The 22,019-nt window shown below is 37.7% G+C and overlaps 1 protein-coding gene across 4 annotated transcripts in view; it reads left to right on the top strand.

Moving 5' to 3' along the window:
- Positions 1-22,019, top strand: part of JPH1 (junctophilin 1) — a 106,990-nt gene that overhangs the window by 53,053 nt on the left and 31,918 nt on the right. For all 4 annotated transcript variants that reach the window (XR_011170699.1, XM_069100138.1, XM_069100137.1 and 1 more), the window contains exon 3: positions 17,582-17,700. Coding sequence is in view for 3 of the 4 variants with exons in the window: in XM_069100138.1 (XP_068956239.1) it covers positions 17,582-17,700 (119 nt within the window). In the remaining variant the exon portion in view is untranslated. The remainder of the gene's footprint in view (positions 1-17,581; positions 17,701-22,019) is intronic.

Below are 22,019 nucleotides of genomic sequence, written 5' to 3'. Positions count from 1 at the left end.
TTAATGTCTTTGAGATATAGACCTAGCAGTGTTATTGCTGGACCAAAGGGTATGCACAGTTTAAAGCCCTTTGGGCATAGTTCCAAATTGTTCTCCAGAATGGTTGGGTCAGTTCCCAACTCCACCAGTAGTATATTAATTAGTGTCCCAGTTTTCCCACATCCCCTCCAACATTTTCCTTTTTTGTCATATTAACCACTCTGATAAATGTGAGGTCGTACCTCAGAGTTCTTTTAATTTGCATTTCTCTGATGAATAGCAATTTAGAGCATTTTTTTCACATTACTATAGATACCTTTGATTTCTTTTCTGAAAGCTGCCTATTCATCTCCTTTGACCATTTATCAGTTGGGAAATGACTTATATATTTATAAATTTGACCCAGTTCTCTATATATTTCAGAAATGAGACCTGTATCAGATGTTTGTTGCAAAACATTTTCCCCAGTTGTCTGCTTTCCTTATAATTTTAGTTGCATTGATTTTGTTTAAAACTTTAATTTTGTATAATCAGAATTATTTTACATTTTGTAATGCTCTCTATAGTTTTTTTGACCCTAAATTCTTCCCTTATCCATAAATCTGACAGATAAACTATTCCATGATCTCTTAATTTGCTTATGGTATCATGGGGTGCCTCTCTTCTTGCAGCCCCTCCAACATTGACTCTATCTTTTGTTATCTTATTGGTCCTGTTACAATTTAAAAGGAACATTGATTAACTGGTGCATGTGTAAGGGAGATTGACTAGGATAATGTAGGGTCAGAAAACTAAATCATACAAAAAGTTGAAGGAATGAGTGGGTGTTTAGACTAGGAAAGAAAAGATTTAGAAGGGTTTATTGTTATTGTCTTTAAATATTTTTTAAACCGCCATGTAGAAGAGGAAGACGATTAATGCTTTGTAGCACTAGGGACCGGTTACAGGAAGGCAGATTTCAATTTGTCAGAATACGCTTTATGTTAGAACTGCTTAGAAATAGAATAGGATGTCTTATGAGGCAACGGGCTCCCTATCACTGACAGTATTCAAGCAGAAGCTGAATAACCACCCCTCAGAGATCTTGTAGAATGAATTCTGTAACTGTTGATTGAGCTAGGTGACCTCCAGAGAAAAATATGGACCTAGAGCTGGAGGGAGCCTGAGAAGCCATCTAGTCGAGCTTCCTCCTTCCCATTTTAGAAATGAGGAAACTGAAGCCTGAAGAGGTAAAAATGGTTATCTGAGAAGTGAGATTTCAACCCAGGTTCTCTGAACTCTAGTGCTTATTCATTCCACTATTACTGTGCTGCCCTTTCCCCTAAGCTAAGTTCCTGCTTCTCTTTTGGCCAGCAAAGCTGAGGGTCCCCATTTTTTGTTTTTTTAAAAGGGCCATCCCTTGACTCACTTTTTTTAAAAGGCCTATTCACTGAATGGGCATTGCCTCACTCAAAATGAGAACTTGAAAAGACCTTAGCTTAAAAAGGCCAAGGTCTCCCACTGCATCCTGGGCCATCTCCAGTTGTACCTATGAATATCTGACCACTGGACCCAGAAGGCTCTGGGGGAGAAAGTGAGACTGGTGATTTTGCAGAGTACTCTCTCACTCAAATCAAAGTCAACTGCAAGTCATGTCATCATCTCCCTGATGTCTTGGTCCTCTTCAAGAACAAAGGACAAACCACAACCACAACCACAACTTGCTTTCACTACACCCAGGTCTGTTTTCAGTGTCCAGAATGGCCAAGTCATCCTTGAAATTACCAACCTCCGTTTTAAAATATGCTCAGTGCATATTTTAATATGCTAGTATCTTCAAACTGCCTTAACCTTAGGTGGATAGGGCACTGATAAACCCCTTATATTCATTGCCATGCTTTTGTGAGTAGAAATCAAGGGTCACAATGACTGAAAGCTCTCTATTCAGTTTGTCACCATTGCTTCTTTGTTCCAGTGACTTCTGCTTCTGTCTATGCCATGCCTTTGCCCTATTGTGTCTACCACACCCCAGTTCGATTATTGCTTCTTAGAAAGTTAAAATACAGAAGACAGCCTATTTGGATGTTATCTTCCTGGTCAATTTCTAAAGACTGTGGCTTTATGACTGAATTGCTTAAGAGGTAAATAATAAAGGTGGAAGAATGGCATGCCCTTCCCTTTTAGAGTTAAATGGTAGATTGTTGCTATGGTGATATCTCCCTCTCATGAACCATAATCTGGTTTTTCCCCACCAGTTGTATTGCTCTACGATAAACATGGTCTGAATTTTATTCATATTTGTTATTTCTTTATAATACATATAAACATTCTCATTTTAAGTCATCAGGTTTTTTTTTTACATGTAGTCTTTTGGAGCTTAACACAAGAGTCCTTGGAATAAATGTAATAACACATTAGCATAAAAAGCTTATCAAAGTACTCATCTCTCTGATATGAATAATTTAAAGGGAATCACTTTCTCTATTTCCCATATCATAAACATGGACATTTTGCTAATTGTTTTCTTTCATTAAAAACTTAACTAGATGGAAGAAACCAAAATTTCCATATTGGGAGGTTAGCAACCCGTGGTATGCATGCCATAGTATGGCACATGAAACCATCCTGTTCCTTTCTGGTCAGTCAACCCAGAGTCTTATTTGGCTCCCTCCTGAGAGCCCCTTCCATTCTCTCCCCTTCTGGAACTCCTCACTTTCTCTCCACTTTATTCCCTTGACTTGCCCTTGCTGCCATGTATTCACAAGTGGCATAATGAAAGTCAGTCCCATTGCTTGCACTAATTCAGGAGCTCCCTAATCCCCACCCCCAGCCCTATTTGAATATGTTTAAAATAAAAATATTTAAAGACAACTCACAGTTGATAGTTCAAAGAAAAATTTCTTCTCAGCAATACACTGAAGTAGTACTAGGAGGAAAATATTTTGTTTCAATGGGTTATATGAAACACAGCTTGGAAACATTTTAATTATTTGGAGTTAAAAAACTAGTAATCCATAACACGTTAAAACCACAGAAGAAATGTGGGCTAAAGTTTACTGTATTTGGAATATCAGGTCTTCTCTGAACATTAGTATAAACACCTTGGCAAGTCATTTAAGTCACATTTAATTCAGAAATGTCAAGATTTTTTAAAGGTGCTAACCATTCATAGTTGAATACATGCATACATATATATGTGCGTGTATACATATATGCATATATATACTTATGTGTGTATATAATTTTAAAAAAACAAGGTGCCTTAAAATATGAATATGGTTGCTCTCCTCAATGTACCCCTATCTGGAATGTTTACTCATTGAAATTACTTAATGCTGTCCATATGCCCTGGTTTATCTCTCAGTTCAGATTGTAAACACTAATAGTATAAGGACTGTTTGTTTTACTCATTTGCACAATAATACATGGGCACCAGCCAAATCAACTTAACAAATATTTATCAAGCACTTCCAGGATGGGACTTAAAAGCATCTCACTCAGAAACACCCAGGTGAGATAGTTACCGAAGAGCGATGCTCCATGCCCAAAACATCCACATCCAGGAATTCAAGTTACCTTGTAATGATACCCCCCAGTCCACACCCAGTGCCAGTTCTGGGACTTAGTTAGATCTCTGTAGATTCAGAGCTAATGGGGAAATAGCTACTGTGAGTTGTCTACATCTGTGGGGGTATGTGGGAAAGGAACAACCAGTGAAAATGTTTCTTTGGGAGAGTGAATGTCTTATGCAAGAAACATGTGGAGGGATCAAATTATGAAGTACTTTAGATGCCAAATAAGGGAGTGTGTATGTGGTCTTGGGAAGGAATAGAAAACCACTGGAGCTCATTCAGAAGGCAGGGGAAACAAGGGAGGTGAGGTGGTTGATATGGTCAGACTCCTGCTTCAGAAAATTACCTCCACAGAGAAGAGGGTAGAGATTTGAGGCAGGGAGACCAGTCAGAAGAATACTAGCTAGGGTCCTCTTTATGAAATATATACCACTTCTGAGGCAGGAGGGGATCCTCTAAGTTCCAGACAACCAAAGAGAATTGATTGAAATGTTATCCATCTTCACAGATTGCATGGAAATCTAAGTGGCATTTCAGGGCACAGCCTAGAACTGGGGTGGGGAACCTGTGGCCTTGAGGCCACATGTGGCCCTCTAGGTCTTCAAGTACAGTCCTTTGATTGAATCCAAACTTCACAGAATAAATCTCCTTTAAAAAAGGATTTGTTCTATAACACTTGGACTTGGTCAAAAGGCCACACTCAAGGACCCGAAAGGCCACATGTGGCCTCAAGGCCACAGGTTCCCCACCCCTGGCCTAGAGAGAAGGTAGGATACAACAGTAGCATGGCACTACCATTGACTTTTCACTGTTAATGTGGGTTGAATTCTGCAATCAAAACCACTGTTCTTGGGCCCTTAATTTATGAAAAAGCCACAGATGCCTAGGAAATATTAATTGAATTGCTATAGCCAGCACAGCCTGAGGAAGAAGAAAGATGACAATATATCTTTTTCTTTAATGAAGTGTTTTTTTTTTGAGAATTCATTTCCGTAAAACATTTTGAGCTCCTTGCTGAATACTCAGGATAGTTCTTACCAAGTACTCTTAAGGTGTTTACCCCTTTATGTAATAATTCATCTGATATTATTCTCACATTGGCATTAGTCCCATGACAATTTCTTGACCCACATTTGTAAATGTTTAACCAATTCTGTTAAAGATAAGCCATCATTGTGAGGAAGACATTTCCCAGTGAGTTGTGACTTTTCCGATTAAACTGAATAAATCTTAAAGATGGATTAAGAACACTCATAATTTTCTTACCTGAAAGTAAATTTTTCAGTCATCTAAAAAGCTAATGAGATTTGGGGCTGCACAAAGATCCCAGGAATGGGAACATAAGAGACGATCCTGTTGTATCTGCCCTCACTGATCTCATCTAGAGTGTGGTATTCAGTTATGGGTACCACATTTAAAGAAGGATATTGATAAATTCTGGAAAATGTCCAAAAGAAGGCAGTGAGAATAGTGAAATGACCTAGCGTCCATATCATAGGATCCATTGAAGGAACAAGGGTGTTTAATCTGGAGGAGGCTAATGGGGCAGGATGAAGGCTATCTCCAAATATTAGAGTGACTGACTTGTGTGGGAAGGAATTGGACTATTACATTTATTCTGTTTGGCCCCAGAGGTAGAATTTACACTTGATATTAGCTATTAAAAAATGGCGTCTAAAGAAGCAGTAAATGCTCCATCCTTGGAGATCTTCAGAGACTGAATGACTGTTTACTTATCAGGTATGTTATAGTAGTGATTCCTTTTTGTGTGATTTAGAAAAGATGACCACTGAGGTCTTTTCCAACTCTAAAATGCTGTGATCCTTTAACAGCAAGGAGCCCAAATAATTCATTCAGACAAGAATCTCGCACCTTATTGATGAAAAAGTAATAGGGAATTGATTTTCTCTAGCCAGTTAAGTTAGCCCCTTTTTCTTCACTTCATCTGTGTCTAGGCAAGCTAAATAAATTTGAGAGGCAAAATCTGGCACAGGAGCAGTGAATTTATCATTATATCTCAAGTTTGAACACATAACAGGTAGTCAAATTAGAATTAGTCTTTGAACAACACTGGTTGTTGAACTGATAAGAACAGATAGTATCACTTGTAATCCAATCTGATCAGATTTGAAGGAGACCCACATTCTTTTCTGTTTTACCAATTCTCTGTCAGGGGCTCTACCTGAAAAAAAACTGTTCTTTACCTTGAAAAAGGAAGATTTTTCAAGTATTTTTTAATAACAGTCTCATTAGTTAAGAAAAGTTGCAGTTATATTGATGTTTTTGTGAGCAAATCCCGTGTAACTTTTCTCTACTAATTCTGAAAATACGAACAATTGTATGTTATTTGTATACTCAGAGGTAAAATCTATGTAGCAAAATAAAGTAGAGATTGGGCAACCCTGTAGTGAATTCAGACAACATAAATAATAAGAGTGGATAACTGGGGCACAAAAAAAGCAAGAAATTCAAGTTTTGTTTAATTCTAGCTGCCAAAGTCTGCCTCCCAAATGACTGAGCAACTATGTCAATACTTTAATCTCCCCACAGGCAAAATGAGGAGCCTAATGCCTGTCACCAACATAAACTGAGATAATTATCTATAAGGCAATTTGAGGTCTTAATATAAAAGTACTATTTGTTTTTAATGCATTTTGTTAAAATTCAAAATTTAGTGCATTTTCAATCTTCTTTATAATGTGTTAATATTTATAATTGCTATGCTGTGAGAGTTATTGAAATCTCATCTGGAAATGAGTATTTTAACTTTAAAATTACGTTGTTGATTTAGCCCACTTTCCTTCCCCATGCTCCCCTTTCTCTTCAGCCATATTGCTTTTCAGTCTAAGAACTTGAGCTTCTCATCAAACAGAAAAACACAGGAAGAAGAAAATTTTTAAAAAGTGAAGTATAAAAATTCATAATGAAAGTAGTCTTAAGGAAAACAAACTGTTTCTGAAAACATCTGCTTCCAGTGTCTGAGATGGAGATGACTTTTTTTATGTTTTGGAGACATCTTACAAAGGAGCTATTGGGTATTATGAAAACTGAAGGACATGTATTGTCCCACAAATATTATTGAACTACAAGTCCAGTGCTCTACACATGTTCCTAGAACTAGAGTTAGAAACCACAGAAGCCTTAGCGGTTTTCTTTTCCCATAGCTCATGGCTCTCTGGCTGCTCTTATAGGCTCATATTGACAGAATACCACTGTTGCTAATAGTCCACAGGGGCAAGTTCTACTTAGATTCATTCCTGCCAGCTTACTACTGTCAGAGCCGCGGTAATCACTACATGATTCTAGAGGGACAGAATTCATGAGGGTGATCCTACCTCTCCCATTTTAGCAGTAAAATAAGTACAAGGAGGGGAAGGGCAGCAGGATCATTATGCCAGTAAATATGGTATAAATATACACAAAGCTTGCTCTTAGGCCAAAGTACAATTGGATTATGTAAAAAAGGTGCCACCTCCATTTGCCATGCTTCTCTTCACAGAGCAGTCCAGTTTAAATATAGCCTACTACCACAACTTGCCCAGAATAAAAATAACTGAGAATGAAGTTACAACAAATGGCAGTGAGAGGGACTCATTGCCAAAGGACAGCTAACAGATGGGAAAAGATAGCTTTGAGGTAGATGTTAAAGGCTGGAGAAAAAAAAAAAGATAGTAGGTAGGACAGCCTGGGTTTATGCCACATAGTAAAATTTGTAAGTCAACATAAAGTCCCAGAGCACAAGAAAGAGAAAAATGGAAACATTAGTCAAGTGTTAACAGCCAGAAGTTGAATAAATTGTTTAATGTTTTAGTTAAATTCAACAAACTTTTATTCAGCACCTACTATGTGCCAGACACTTAGCTAGGATGTAGGGATGCAAAAGAAAAAAGAAAAGAAAAGCAGACCCAGTCTGCCAGGAGTTTATATTCTGTTGGGGAGAGTTTAAAAAAATATAAACATGCAAAAAAATTTGACAAATGAGAGAAAACAAGAGAATTAGGAAAAGTTTCATATTAGGAGGTAGTACTGGAATTGTGCTTCTAAGGAAGGAAGAAGAAGGAAAAGAGAGAGTGAATTTCAGTATGTGGACAGCCTGTGTGAAGGTAATTAGGCAAATTGGGCTAAAATACATTTAAATGTTATCCTGACATCAAAAAGCAAGAATATACATTTATTTAGAGACTGCTTTGTTGTATTGGAAGCAGGGATTAATCTATCTATAGCATTATATCTTAATATATATTAACAGGGACAAGGGAGAAAAGCTTAACAATCCATGGATGGGTGAAGTGCTTCAAAAAATAATGTAGTTCTGCCATGGAGCTTTTTTCAAATAAGACTAGATTTTTGACAAATTTCTCCAAAGAAATTTTGAGATTTTGGCCTAGAGTTCCTGTTAATCCATTACTTCCTGAAGGACTTTTTTCACTAAGGTTTGTTTTGGGTTTTTTTTTTAAGGTTGTTTGCAGGGGTAGAGAACCTGCAACCTCGAGGCCACATATGGCCCTCTAGGTCCTCAAGTGGGCATCTTTGACTGAATCCAAATTTCACAGAACAAATCCCCTTAATAAAAGGATTTGGGATTAGAGGATTGATTCTGTAAAATTTGGATTCAGTCAAAGGGCAGTACTTGAGGACCTAAAAGACCATACGTGGCCTCAAGGCCACAGATTCCCCACTCCTGCTAGTTTGTATCATCTTCAATAGGACCCAGCTTAACCAAAAAAGGAACAATAATTCAGTCTTCAAGACTTCAGAAATCTAGGAATGCTAATTTTCTTTCTTTGGGGGTGGGAAGCGTCCAAACCTATAGTTTCACCTGTCCAGGGAATTCTCAGTAAGAAAATGCCCTCTAACAAAGTAGACTGACAACTATTCTGCAATAGTTTAATAATTTAAGTCGCAGAAAATTTCCTGGGACACAGAGAGGTTAAAATCTAAGTAAGACCTGAGTCCAGATTGAGATTCTTACTAGCTGGGCAACCCTGGGCAGGTCACTCAGCCTCTGTCTGCCTCCTCAACTTTACCTAAAAAGAGGGATAAGAATAGTACCTGCCTCCCAAAGTTGTTGTGAGGATCAAATGAGATATTATTTGTAAGATGCTTTACAAACATTAAAGCTCTATGTAATGCTTGCTGTTGTTCAGTTATTTCTGTAGTGTCTGATTCTTCATGACCCTTTTTGGGGTTTTCTTGGCAGAGATACTGGAGTGGTTTGCCATGTCCTTCTACAGCTCATTTTATAGATGAGGAAACTGAGGCAAGTAGGATTAAGCTCAGAGTCACATGGCTAGTAAGTGTCTGAGTTCAGATTTGAACTCAGGTTTTCCTGACTTCAGGTCTAGCACTCTATCAGTTGCCACAATGTAAATGCTAACTATTTTCAAATGCTAGCTTTTACATGATTTGCAGGGGTCACACAGACAGTATGTGTCAGATTTGGGAATTAACAAATTCCAAATAACAATTACAATTTGTGAGCACATGAATATTTATACATAGTCTTGCAAATATTCACCTTAAGACTAAAATCAAAAGAATGAGTATTCTACAATCATCTTTTGAATGGCAAAAGGGACTTTATCACCTGGATCCTAGGGTAATGTCTGTGCAAAATAGAAAATAAAACTCCAAAGCAAATTCCTCAATCTTTACTTAGTCCTCATTCATGCTTTCAAAATGCCACGGGAAATGTACACTGCAGCAATAGACTTTGAAGTGTTAAATAAAAGTACCTTGCTGTTCACCAGAGGTCTGCTGAAATAAAAGGAAAAAGACCATCCACAAATTAAGCAGCAGCTTCCAGGCTTTAGGAAGGCTTTTTGGAAACCAGCTCATTAAGCTATACTTAACAAAATGCACAATGATGAGAAATAACTATTTTGGTACTTCGATACAAAAATTGTTGTTTACTTCGAGTTTACACGCTTCACATTCAAATGCAGCAGGCAACTGTGTCATGAATCTTATGGTGATGGTGGCAGATTGCTCTGTTGTTGACTAGTGCCAACTCATTTGACTTGGTTTAGTGATACCATATTAATTAATTGCCTCATTGCCTTCATTTACTGGCATTTGAAATGATTTTACTGTATGAGTTTCATTTTTGTTAGACTTTGATTTGAACTTTGTTTTTATTGGGAAAAAGTTAATTTGTGAAGAAGTTATATTAGAAAATATTCAATAATTCTGGTCATTGCTTCTCCCTTTGCCTTGGAAAAACTCTACCATTAAAGGAGAACTAATTATTATGAAAGGTAGTATTTATTCCACTTACCTACAACTCAAACTATAACTACCATTTCTTTCAACCTAACTCCCCAGACAGTCTTCTGTAGAAGTTTTTGCAAAATATTCTCATTTCTTACATTCCTAGAATCAATCACAGGTTTAGAGATAGGAGAGACCACCATCATCATCTGTTTCAATACCCTCAGATGAGCCAACTCAGGGCCACTGAGGTGGGTGCTGAGTGACAGAGAGAGGATTTGAATCCAGTGCTCTTCCTCTCATATCATGATGTCTTTCATTTATTTCATGCCCCCTCTCTCTTTTGGTTAGTACCTTAAAGTACAGTCTACCATGCAAATCTTTTGATCAATTCATTTATTGATGGAGAAAAAAATTTCTCTTAAATCTTCTTCTTTTCCTTCTCATTTATGCTTCCAGGTAGGCCCATTGTTAGTTCTTCAGTATTAGCCAAGTCTAGTTGACGACCAAAGACAAGCAAAAACTGGATAGCTTTTTCTATCTTTAGGTAGGCATCTAGTCAACTTCTAACTACAGGGTAATGTGTTAATGTCTCTCTTTGGGCTTTCATCTAGGAGTGGATCCTACTATCTGCATGTCTTTATCATAATTTACCATATCAATATATTGTCCCTTCCCCCTTTCCTCTAAAAAAATGTATGCCTCCACCTAATATCAAATATCCTTCAGTTCCTTTTTGATCTTTTCTTAGCAGTGCCTCTGACTTCTGTTCTTTTCCTTTCTAATACTAAGGTCACGATTCTACTTGTGGCCCTTTGACCTGCTGCCTAAATAGACTAATAGCTTCTTCTCTCCTTGCCTCCAGCAGCCTGCATTGCCCATATTAATCTTCCTCAAACACCATTTTGATTCTCATATATTGAATAAACAGTTGAATCCCACTCCCTGTGCAGAGGAATCTTCTGTGGTTCCCACCTCACATCTGGAATAAAATACAAAATTTTCAGATTTATTCTGCCAGGCAAGAACATTTTCTGCTGCTGTTCTGGTCCAACCTCAGAAAAACATAAAAGAGTAACTTCAGATTTACTTTTGTCAGTTGCTCACCGTGGTAGTGGACCAGGTGGACATTACAAGGGGAAAAAAATAGCCCACCTTTTTATTTCATCATGAGAACCAAAAGAGGGGTGTGGCACAGGGAAGAAAAATACATAGGTAAATAAGGGTGTTTACAATCCAAATACAGCCATAAATTGGTCTTAGAGAAAATCATCATGGATTAATATATGTCAAAGAAAGGGCAAGTAAAATCTTCAGCAATAAGAACTCTGGTATAGAAGAATTCTATTTTTTTTTTTATTTTTGCTTTTTGGAGGGGGAAAGCAGGGCAATTGGGGTTAAGTGACTTGCCCAAGGTCCCATGGCTAGTAAGCATTAAGTGTCTAAGTCTGGATTTGAACTCAGGTCTTCCTGAATCCAGGGCCAGTGGTCTATTCACTGAGCCATCTAGCTGCCCCTAGATGAATTCTAAATGATGAAATGAGCAATTTCCTTAAAATTGAAGCACAAATATCATCAAGTGGCCTGTCCTAGGTATTTTGATGCACCACTGACAGGTTAGATTTTTTCCCCTAGATATGTTTTCCTGATACTACTAATAGAGGAGAAAATTAAAGTCAACAAGCATTTTAAGATTTTATTCTATGTAAGGTATTGTACTGAGGCTTGAAGATACAAAGAAGAAATAAGGAACAGTCTTTTCCCTGAAGGAACTTGCAGTCTTGAGGCAAATGTATAGTTTCATGGTACTAACTGTGCTGCTTTTTCCATTTCAGATTCCACAGTAGTACTTAGGTAATAATGCATGCTGCCTCCAGATTACATGTACCCCCTCAGTTAAGGGGTTCTGAACCTCAGCAAAGGAAGACTTTAGTAGCCCCAAGAATAATAAATAACAGCAACAGCAGCAATGATGACTAACTTTATGTAGTTCTTAAGATTTACAAAGCACTCTACTCATCCTAACAGACACCCTGTAAGATAGGTACCATTATTATTCCCCTCTTAAAGGTAAGGAAACTGAAGCTGAGAAAAGTTAAATGGATTACCTAAGCTTATATACCTTTTAACTATCTAAGCAGGATTTGAGTCCACATTTTTCTGATTTTTTTTTTAAGCAATCCGGGTTAAGTAACTTGCTCAAGGTTACACAGCCAGTTATTTCTGGGTGTGATCTTTCTGACTTTTAAATGGAGCAGTCTATGTATTATGCATTTATTGGTCAAGCTAGTTAGTTGTTGTTTCATTAGCATTTGAATCCACAGTCCCAGGTTCACTATAATTCTGAGACTCTGTGTCCTAAGGTTCATTCTCCTATTCCTGTGTGTTAAGCCAAAGAAGGGCGGCTAGTGATCCTGCAATATGGCTCAGTGAAGGCCTTTGCATGTCTTTTGCCCAGGGACCATCTTAACCAAGTTCACAGAAGTTCATCAGTAAATTGGCCACAGAGTGTTTCTTTGGTCAAAGCAGCTTATGAAGACTGTCTTCTAACAAGGCTTAGAGAAGTTGCAAATTTATGATAGAGGAAACACTCACATCAAAGAAACCATAGATTCTTGAAGTATTGAAATATCTGTATAACAGAGGAGCTCCCATAGGTTGGATGTAGTGGGCAAGATGGGGAGGGGAAAAATTGAGGGAACCAGCATTTATTATGCACCTACTATGTGCCAAGCACTATACAAAGTGATTTACAAATATCTCATTTGATCTTCACAAGCCTGTGAGGTAGGTGCTATTAATTATCCCCATTTTACAATTAAAGAAACTAAGGCAGACTGACTTGTCCAGGGTCACACAGCTAATTAGTGACTGAATTTGGATTTGTACTCTTGGATGGGGAACCAGTTTAGGCAGTAATGTAAAGTATCAGCCAAACTGGTCGTGAAAGGTTTCTTGGGATATCCTGTATTCATAGCTCTGCCTTGATTGCTTTGATGTTGTTAGACAAACTGCTAAACTACTTTGTGTCTTTCCCTACACTTCTCCTACCTCATTAGAGGACATTCTAAAGCCTGGCAGAATCAAGATAGAGAATGTTAACATCTCAGAGATGAAAAATAATTTAGAAATTTTCAGAGACAATTTTGTGAATTTAGAAAACATGAAAAAACAATGATCGTTTGATATTTGCAGTTAAAGATGGCAGAGTTGTTTCAGCTTAAATCAATGGGAGTTCAAAACAACTTAAAAATGACTACTTTTTCCCATCTTGAGGAATAATAATCTTCTGTGACATTTCAAAACTGTAATATACAGCTGAAAATTAATGTAAAAAATATGTAAGCAACAGGAGAATGAAAACTGTAGCATTAAAGAACAGTCAGAAAAAAAGTCCATGAAAAGAAAATGTACATGAAGGTAGAGAACGCATTGGAAAATAATACTTTGAGACCCCCCCCCACCCCCACCAAAAAAAAATCTGCCTTTGACATTGAAGAGAATTTTACTTGGCAGGAAGAATATACATGTACTATAAAAGTAAGAAGATAATGATGAGTGGATTTTACAGCAGAATTGTTTTTAAAGTGTAATTAGTTAAGTAATTAAATAATAGTGTGAACCCATGAATTTGGAGTCAAAAGATTCATTCTATGCCCTGTTTCCCACACTTCTTTTTGACATATATATGAATGAGCCTGAAGGGATATTGCAAGACCTGTAATTCAATTCCTTCATTGTATATGTGTCTGTGTTAAATAGAATTGTCTACAGCTTTTGCATTTAAATCTAGCATGCAACACAATCACAGTTTTTGTTCAAATGATGGCACCATGTCACAGCAAGATCCTGTATCATAGAGAAAGATTTACTTATATTGTGTGGAAGAGTATACTTAATTTTTTAGGAAGATTTGAATTAGGATTGAAACAAAAAAGAATTTTATGGTAAACTCAAGTTAACTAGTTTTCTCTAGCTAGATCAGTCAAATTGTAACCTTCAATGAGGGTACTGGAGAGGGGGAAGGGAATAAGCATTTATATAGTATCTCTTGTGTTTCTGGCACTGCACACAGGGAATGTGTTTTACACTCAAAAAAAAAAAATCCCTAAAGAGATACAAATGATAACAAGAGAGTATTGAAATGCAAATGATGTTTTTGAAATAGCATGTTTGAAGTATCTCTGAATTGAAGGGATGTATTAAATAAAAACAGAAGCACTTAACCTTGAGTGGGACAGTGTGAAATATGGAGAAGAGTTATAGGTTTGAAGAAAAAGGACCTTCTCAGTTATGTCAGTTTACTACCTGTATCTTGTAGGCAAGTTCCTAAATGAAGAAATGATCTCTGAAATCTCTTCTAGCCCCAAATCTATGAGACAATGGAACTACAGTGAATTTTTATTAGAATTTATCTCTAATTAGATGCCACCTTACATTCATTAAAATGTTAACAAGAATATTCCTTATTCATTTATAAAACTAGAAATGCAAGACCACACATTATACACAGTAGCTGAAATCATCAGGCAATTTGCTGTGGAATGAGAAGGCTCCGTGATGTGAGACATTTCAGACATAAAAATAATTTTTCTCACGCCTTCTAAAATTTCAATAATTTAGGAAAAACATTAAATATTTTAATTCTTAAATATAGAAAAAACTGGTTCCCTGTGGTATGTCCCTACAGGCCTTTAGAGATATATATTTGATTTATCATTGGTAAGTAGGACATTAACTTTAAGAGGTTTTCCACTAGTGGTTATGGATTTTTATTGATCCATCCTGTTTTCCTGTTGGCCTCAGTTGTTACCAATAGCAACATTTGCAAGCTGAGTGATTATAGTCCTACTACATGATCATGAATAGGAATAGAATAATGCTAATTCATTCATATCCAAGTTGAAAACTCACCTTAATTCATATGACGTACATATACCATAAAGTTAACCAATCCAGGGGAAATCTAGACATTCTGGGCACCAGTCTACATTATGATTTTACAGTGAATTTTTCAGGTCATATTTTCCTTGTCCAGAGCTGCCAAGTGTGCAGTAACTGAACTTCAGTAAGTGAGCTAAAAAGAGATGTGTACTCTACCCAGATTATAAAGAAGCCACATTTGAGGCACATACATTTTGTGCATCAGCTTATCTGCTTTCCCCATGTCCTTGCAAATTTTAGCACACTTGATCTGTTTTCCTGTCCCAGTTGTTCTCTGCTTCATTCAGTCTACATTCTATTTGCTCACTTAGTAGGTTGCTACAATTTACCATTAACTCTTTACCTCCCAGTTTTATAAGATATGCTCCCCAAAGCCTGAGATCTAGTCCCTAAGGGCTAAGCATCTGATCCTCAGGATCATTAGAGTGCTTGTGTATTATTGACATTTTTGTATGTGAACATCTGGTCAAGTTGCCACCAGTGGTAGTCATAGTGATACAAGAGCTGAGTCTTTTTCTCCTTCCTCCCCAGTTTAGCTATATAGGCAACAAAGAAAACCCACTGTAATGAAGTCCCTGGGAAAGGACATAAATATTGATGAGGAAGAAATCACTCTGTCTAGGCTGGGTAGAGGCATTGGAATGCAAAACCTATTCTGGGAGGGGATAACTTACATGCATTAGCTGTGGGTAAGCCAACAAAAAGAAATTAGAAAGCACTGAAAAGAAGGGTGAGGAACACAGAAGAGAATCTACCTCAATAACTGCCAGTTATTGGTAAGGTTTGACATAAATACTTACAAATTCTCTCACAAGAAATGAAAACTATGGATAGATTCCTTCTGGGTCATAGAATCAGAATTTCTGAGTAAGAAGGGATTTTAGTGACCTTCATACCTAAACAGGATTCCCTATCCCATCATACTTGACTCATTCTTACTTCTTGACCTGTTTAGTTTGATGCTGTTTACTTCCTGGTGTCTCCTTGGTTTTCATGTCACTACTTTCTCCTGCTTCTCATTTACTGCCTGGGTGACTTTGTGCAGCTTACTTATAATTCTCTGAGCCTCAGTTTCCTCAGCCACAAAATCAGAGATTGGACTAAATAACCTCTAAGGTCCCATCCAGCTCTAAATCAATGATTCTTCTACCTGACTGGCCATTTCTTATCAATCTCCTTTGCTGGATTATCATTCCTTCTGTGTGGGTGGACACCAGGGCTTTGGCATGGGCTCACTTCTCTTCTTTCACTCACATTCTAACATCTCTCATGGGTTCAGTTATCATCTGCATTCAGGTGCCTCCCAGATCTATATATCTATCTCTAGGTTCCCTCCTGAACGCTTGTCAGGCATCACCAACTGGGGATGGACATTTTGGACTTGGAAATTGGGTATTTCTAACTAGATGTCCCAGAGCATTTCAAAATCAACATGTTTAAAGCAAAATTCATTTTCCCACCACTCCTCCAAAATCCTCTCATCTTCCAAATTTCTTTATTTCTGTTTAGGGCACCACCATTCTTCTATTCATTTAACTTCTTCCTTCCTCTCCTTCTTCTCCCTCTTATCCATGCCATCAGTTACCAAATCTTGTTGTTCCTGCCTCTACATCAATATAAAATCATTCTCAAGTCTCTCCCCTTGCCACCATCACAAGTTAAGACCTTCGTCATCTTTGCCATGGACTATGTCATAGTCTCTATCTCCATCCTCTCTGATCCATCCACCATATAGTTACTGAAAATGTTACTTCTCTATTTAAGAAATTCCAGTGGCTTCCTCCTACTGCAAGAAGACTTTCCATGTTTATTTTTAGCACCTCCTCTCTAAAATTATCTCCAATCTATCCTGTATATAGCTTGTTTGTATGTAGCTGTTTGCATGTTGTCTTCCCCATTACATTGTGAACATGAGAGGTGGAATTGGGGCTCTTTGTTTGTTTAGTTTGGGGTTTTGTTGCCTTTCTTTTTATACCTAGCACTTAACACAGTGCCTGGCACATAGTAAGCTTATATTTGTTGACTGACTCCAAGATAAAGTACAAACTACAGTGTTTGGCATTTAAAGCCATTCGTAATTTAAAAATCCTTCAAAGGTTAGCCTATCTTTCTTGACTGATTATTCACAATTCCTTCTTTATATACTAACCAAAAAAGCCAACTTGCTCTCTTATCTCCATACCTTTTACACAGTCTGTCTATCATGCTTGGAACACACTCCCTTGCCCTTGTAAAAGCTTCTGCTTGCTTCAAGGTTCAATTCAAGTATCACTTTCTACATCAGGCGTATCCTAATGCCTTAAGCTATTAGGAACCCTGTCATAGGAAATTATTTTGCATTTACTTTATTTTTCTTTTCTGTGTATTGTTCTGTGTATACTTTGTTTCCCCCAAATACAGTGTAGGTATCTTAGGGTAGAGGCTGTTTCATTTTTGAACAAAAATTGTATCCCCAGTGCGTAGCACATTACCTGGTACATAGCATGTTCTTAAAAAATGATGTTTCAATGAATAATGATGAGTGGTCATCTAGTCTGTGCTTAATTACCTATAGTAAGGACTAACCCACTACCTTCCAAGGCAGCCTCTTCCACTTCCGTCAGATTCCATCTTCCCTTGAACAGAAATGTTGATGGCAAAAATAATCTTAAATTTTGACCAAGAAAGGACTAAAAAGCAGGCCCACAATCTCTCTCTTAGCGTGCTCTATTCTTACTTTCACTTCCATAGCAGGACTAGAGAAAGAAAGTGGGAAGAATGTAAGGATAGGCTCTGGGGGTGTTTGATAGAATGCTAGATGTTCCTTTTTATAGGATTATAAAGGATTTGTTTATTCAAACTCAGTGAGTTAACAAGATGGCACCTTTGCTCACTCCTGACTTTTGTGCCCTGCTTAGGACTGCACATGCAAGAGCTAAAGCGGATGCTGCTGACCAGGCTGCCCTGTCTGCCCGCCAAGAATGTGACATTGCAAGGGCTGTCGCAAGAGAGCTTTCACCAAATTTCTATCAACCAGGTAAAAGCCGTTTGTTCTCCTTTCATGAAAGAAGTGTGGGAAACAGACATTGGCCTTTCAGTTTATTTGATTTCATTTTACTTTTCATAGAGAGTGTTCTTTGTTATACTAAATATTCCTGCCTTTTGAATCCCAGCAATAACACAAAACAAGTGAGAGAGAACAGGAACAGAATTGTCTGAGTGTTGACTTTGGAGATTTGAGATTTCTTTCCATTGTAGGGTTTTGTTTTTTTGGTTTTGCCTTGGCAACAAATAACTATCAAACTTTAGTAATAAGCAGCTGAAACTGGTAAGGGACCAGAACCTAAAAGAAATTGGGATGGTAATGCTAATAAATTTAAGTAAAAATTGAGAAGATGGTGATGCCCCTCAGGTGATTATAAATGTCTGCCAAAATTATATTAGTGAGTAATAATAATTTTTTTTGCTTTATTTTTGGAGGGGGGAAGGAAGGGCAATTGGGGTTAAGTGACTTGCCCAAGGTAACATGGCTAGTAAGTGTTAAGTGTCTGTGGGAGGATTTGAACTCATATCTTCCTGACTCCAGGGCCAGTGCTCTATTCACTGCGCCACCTGGGTGCTTTGAGTAATAATAATATTAATGGCAGCGAACATATGTATAGTGCTTAACTTGCAAAGTGCTTTACAAGTAGCCTATCATTTAATCTTCACAACAACTCTGGGAAATAGCTGCTTTTATTATCTTTACTTTACAGATGAGGAAACTGAGATACTGAAAATAAATTACTTGCTCTAGGTCACATTTAAGCATCTGAGGCCTATATGAACTCAAATCTTCCTGACTTCAACACTCTAGATTTGTGGGAAAAGCCAGTAAAAATTTTGTACCTGATATATTTAACTAATCTATTTCTTTTTTTTTTTTTTAAACAATCGGGGTTAAGTAACTTGCTCAAGGTTACACAGCCAGTTATTTCTGGGTGTGGTGCTGAGTATCTGAGCCCAGATTTGATCCAGGTCATCCCGACACTGGAGCCGGTGCTCTTACTCGCTGAGCCACCTGGCCGCCCCTAAGCAATTGGGGTTAAGTAACTTGCTCAAGGTTACACGGCCAGGTGTTTCTGGATGGGTGCTAAGTGTCTGAGCCCAGGATTCGATCTCCAGGTCTCCTCAACACTGGAGCCAGTGCTCTTACTCGCTGTGCTACCTGGCCGCCCCTCTAATCTATTTCTAAGGCTGAACTACTTATCTGACTTTGTAGGAAAAGTATCATAAGTTTATCTATAGATAAACACTTCAAATGTCATAAAGCAATAGAGTAAAATATGTAGCAGGATGAACCATCTACTTCCCAATAAAGAACTTGAAATGTATTTTCATCTCTAGCCTAGTTATCTTTTCAGTTTTTTCTGTGTTGTATAAAACAACCCCCCCTAGCTTTTCCCATCTGTTTACATAAAGCTGGGGGCTTGTCCAGTGTCATAGACTTTCAGTATTTACATACACTCTGTGCTAGTAGGGCAGAGACCTGTTGTCCAATCTATGAGCTCCAGAGTGAATTGGGTTTAAGTCTTGGTCTTCCATCAAGAAATGTAGCCAGTCACCCCAAAGGAAAAAAGGCAGCTTTTGGCCATCGAAATGTACCATCCTCTGGCAGACCACCCCCAGGTAAGGACAGAAGAAGAGAGGAGAGGCTACTAACAGGTTATGTTTGTCCTTCATTCTCGAAGAGGACCGTGACTTCAGGGAAATAACATGACTTGCAGTTGACTTGCATTTGAGTGAGGGAGGGCTGTGCAAGGTCACCAGTCTCACTTTTACCTCCAGAGCCATCTGGGTCCAATGACCAAATATTCATCAGGATGATTGGAGATGACCCAGAATGCAGTGGGAGACCTCGGCCCTTGTAGGCTAGGTCTTTTCAGGTTCTCATTGAGGTAACACCCATTCAGTACTCACCATTCAGACCTCTTTAAGAAGGGGGGGCTAGGTGGTGCAGTGAATAGAGCACCAGCCCTGGAGTCAGGAGGACCTGAGTTCAAATGCAGACTCAGTATGACCTTTGGCAAGTCACTTAACCCCAATTGCCCTGCCCTCCCCCCTCCAAAAAAAAAGAAATTAATCAAGGGGGTGGCCCCTTTAATCAAGAAAGAAAAAAAATCAAACTGGGAGAGGACCCTCAGGCTTCCTGGCCGAAAGCGAAACAGTTACTATTTAGTATTTACTATTTACTAACCGGTCTCCCACTGCATCCTGGGCCATCTCTATTTGTCCTGACGCCACTGGACCCAGATGGCTCTGGAGGTGAAAGTGAGGCTGGTGACCTTGCACTGCCCTCCCTCACAAAAATCCAAGTCAATTGCAAGTCATGTCATCATTTCACTGATGTCATGGTCCTCTTCAAGAAGGAAGGACAAACAGCAACAAACTTTCAGTAAGTATGTAGGTGAGAGCACATATTAATTCAGATTACCCTAACTTTTAAAATTTAAAGGGAGTTCAGAGGAAACCTTTTGAAGAGTGATACTTCACAAAGATTTTCTGCATTTATAGGTCTGAGTTTTATGCTTTTGAGTTACCTGATAGGATTCATTATCAACTTCCAAGTACTCAGTTCAGTCTATTACAAATTCAATAAATGTTTGTGGTGGATGATCATGATGAATTTTTTTTTACTCTGAACTTAAATACCAATAAAGTAAGCTCTTCTATATACATAGTAGAAGCAAAAAAAAATATGAAGTATATGAAGCTCAAGTCACTTATAAATTGCTTTTCTTTTTAAATATATAAGCACAACCTATAACTTTTAAAGCTATCCTGTTTATTTGTACTTCTTTCTACCTTCTGTTTTTTTTTTTTTTAAGATTCCTCAATTACTTGCTTTTCTTTTTTTGTTTTGTGTCATATCTCATATCCCTATGAGAGTATAACTAACCATTGAGACTGGAACAAGGAAGACAATCAAACCATGGTGGAAGTAAAGGAAGGATTAAGTCTAAAAATGGGAGGTTTGACTGTTATAAAGATTAAATAGATGTAAGATGAATACCTCTGGGCGATCTCTATTTGCCCAGAAAGAAAACAGGAAATGAAGGACTGTGCTGGAGAAGGCTAGATTTGCTGAAGGGAATAGTGGTTAGGGTGGGGCCCACAGGGACTGGATACGAAAGCTATACTGTTTACTATGCCATGACTTTTTGCTAGTGTCTCCATTTCAGTATTCAACCAGTGACAGAGGTGTTATTTTTCACCTGGATTCCTTGTTTTTCACTTCTTGTCGAAAATGTAGATCAGTCTGCTTATGAAACCTAAAATTTCCATTTTTAATGCAGCCCCTCATAAGTTATGTTCATACATTTAAAACCCATTAATCCTTCAACAATACCAGAGTTCAGCTGTCACACTGGCCATCCCAGCATACCAAGTGGAACTTGGTCTTGTGAAGGAGTTTTACTTTCCCCAGTGACTCTTCTATTCCTTCCAGGGTTGGCTCACCAGAGGAACTGGTCACTGTAGAGAATCTCTTCAACCATAAAACAATGTATTTTTGCAAAACAACACTTGGTTTGTGCCACATTTGAAAGGAAACAAACTTACTGTTGTTGTCACCTGATGGCAATTTACCATTTCTGTTTTTACAGTCTATTCGTGCATAGTGTCCCTATAGATTTCTACTAGGTGCTACTGAGAAGTAAATGATAACGTAGAATCATCTCAGTTTCCCTGAATGGTCTTTTAAAGGTCCTTTTAAAAGGCCCTTTATAGTGCAAAAAGTGTTTGGAAAAAAAATATTGTGGGAAAATGTAATTCCACCCTTTTCTTAGCTAAAATAGCCACATATAAGTAAACTGTCTTTCTTGTAATGAATACATCACAGAAGCATGAAATGACAACAGGGCTATTAAGAAAAGAAGTGAGGGTGGAGGCCACAATCCCTTTTGACTCATAGCCAAAACTTCTTTCAAACAACTGTATAGAAAGCTTTTCGTTTGCTGAGGTATTATTGGTGTCCCTTAGGGAATAGCTCATGCTTTCTACCCTTTATTTACAGGATGATCAAACAAGATAGGCATTTTCTAAAGGTACTTTGAATAGTTATTTCTAAGTTACACTGCTGAGCTAATTTACATATTTCAGATATAAAACTCTCAGTTATTTCAAATGAATATTATCTTTCATAGAAAAATTGTTAACCCTGGGCAGAGGAGAGGAGGACCTTCACTCATACCTTATTTTTATCTTTCACAGCTTTCAAAATTAGAATAAGTAAATTCTTTATTTGTACTATTTTGTTTCATATTCTTTTGTCTAAGCACATTAGTTTTACCTAGGTACACAACAAGATGACTGTAT

This window comes from Petaurus breviceps, unplaced genomic scaffold (assembly GCF_028583685.1).
Source record: "Petaurus breviceps papuanus isolate PSGF00001 unplaced genomic scaffold, PetGlider_PUasm1.0 38, whole genome shotgun sequence".
Classification (NCBI taxonomy): Eukaryota; Metazoa; Chordata; class Mammalia; order Diprotodontia; family Petauridae; genus Petaurus; species Petaurus breviceps.
This window is presented reverse-complemented; position numbering and strand designations above follow the sequence as displayed.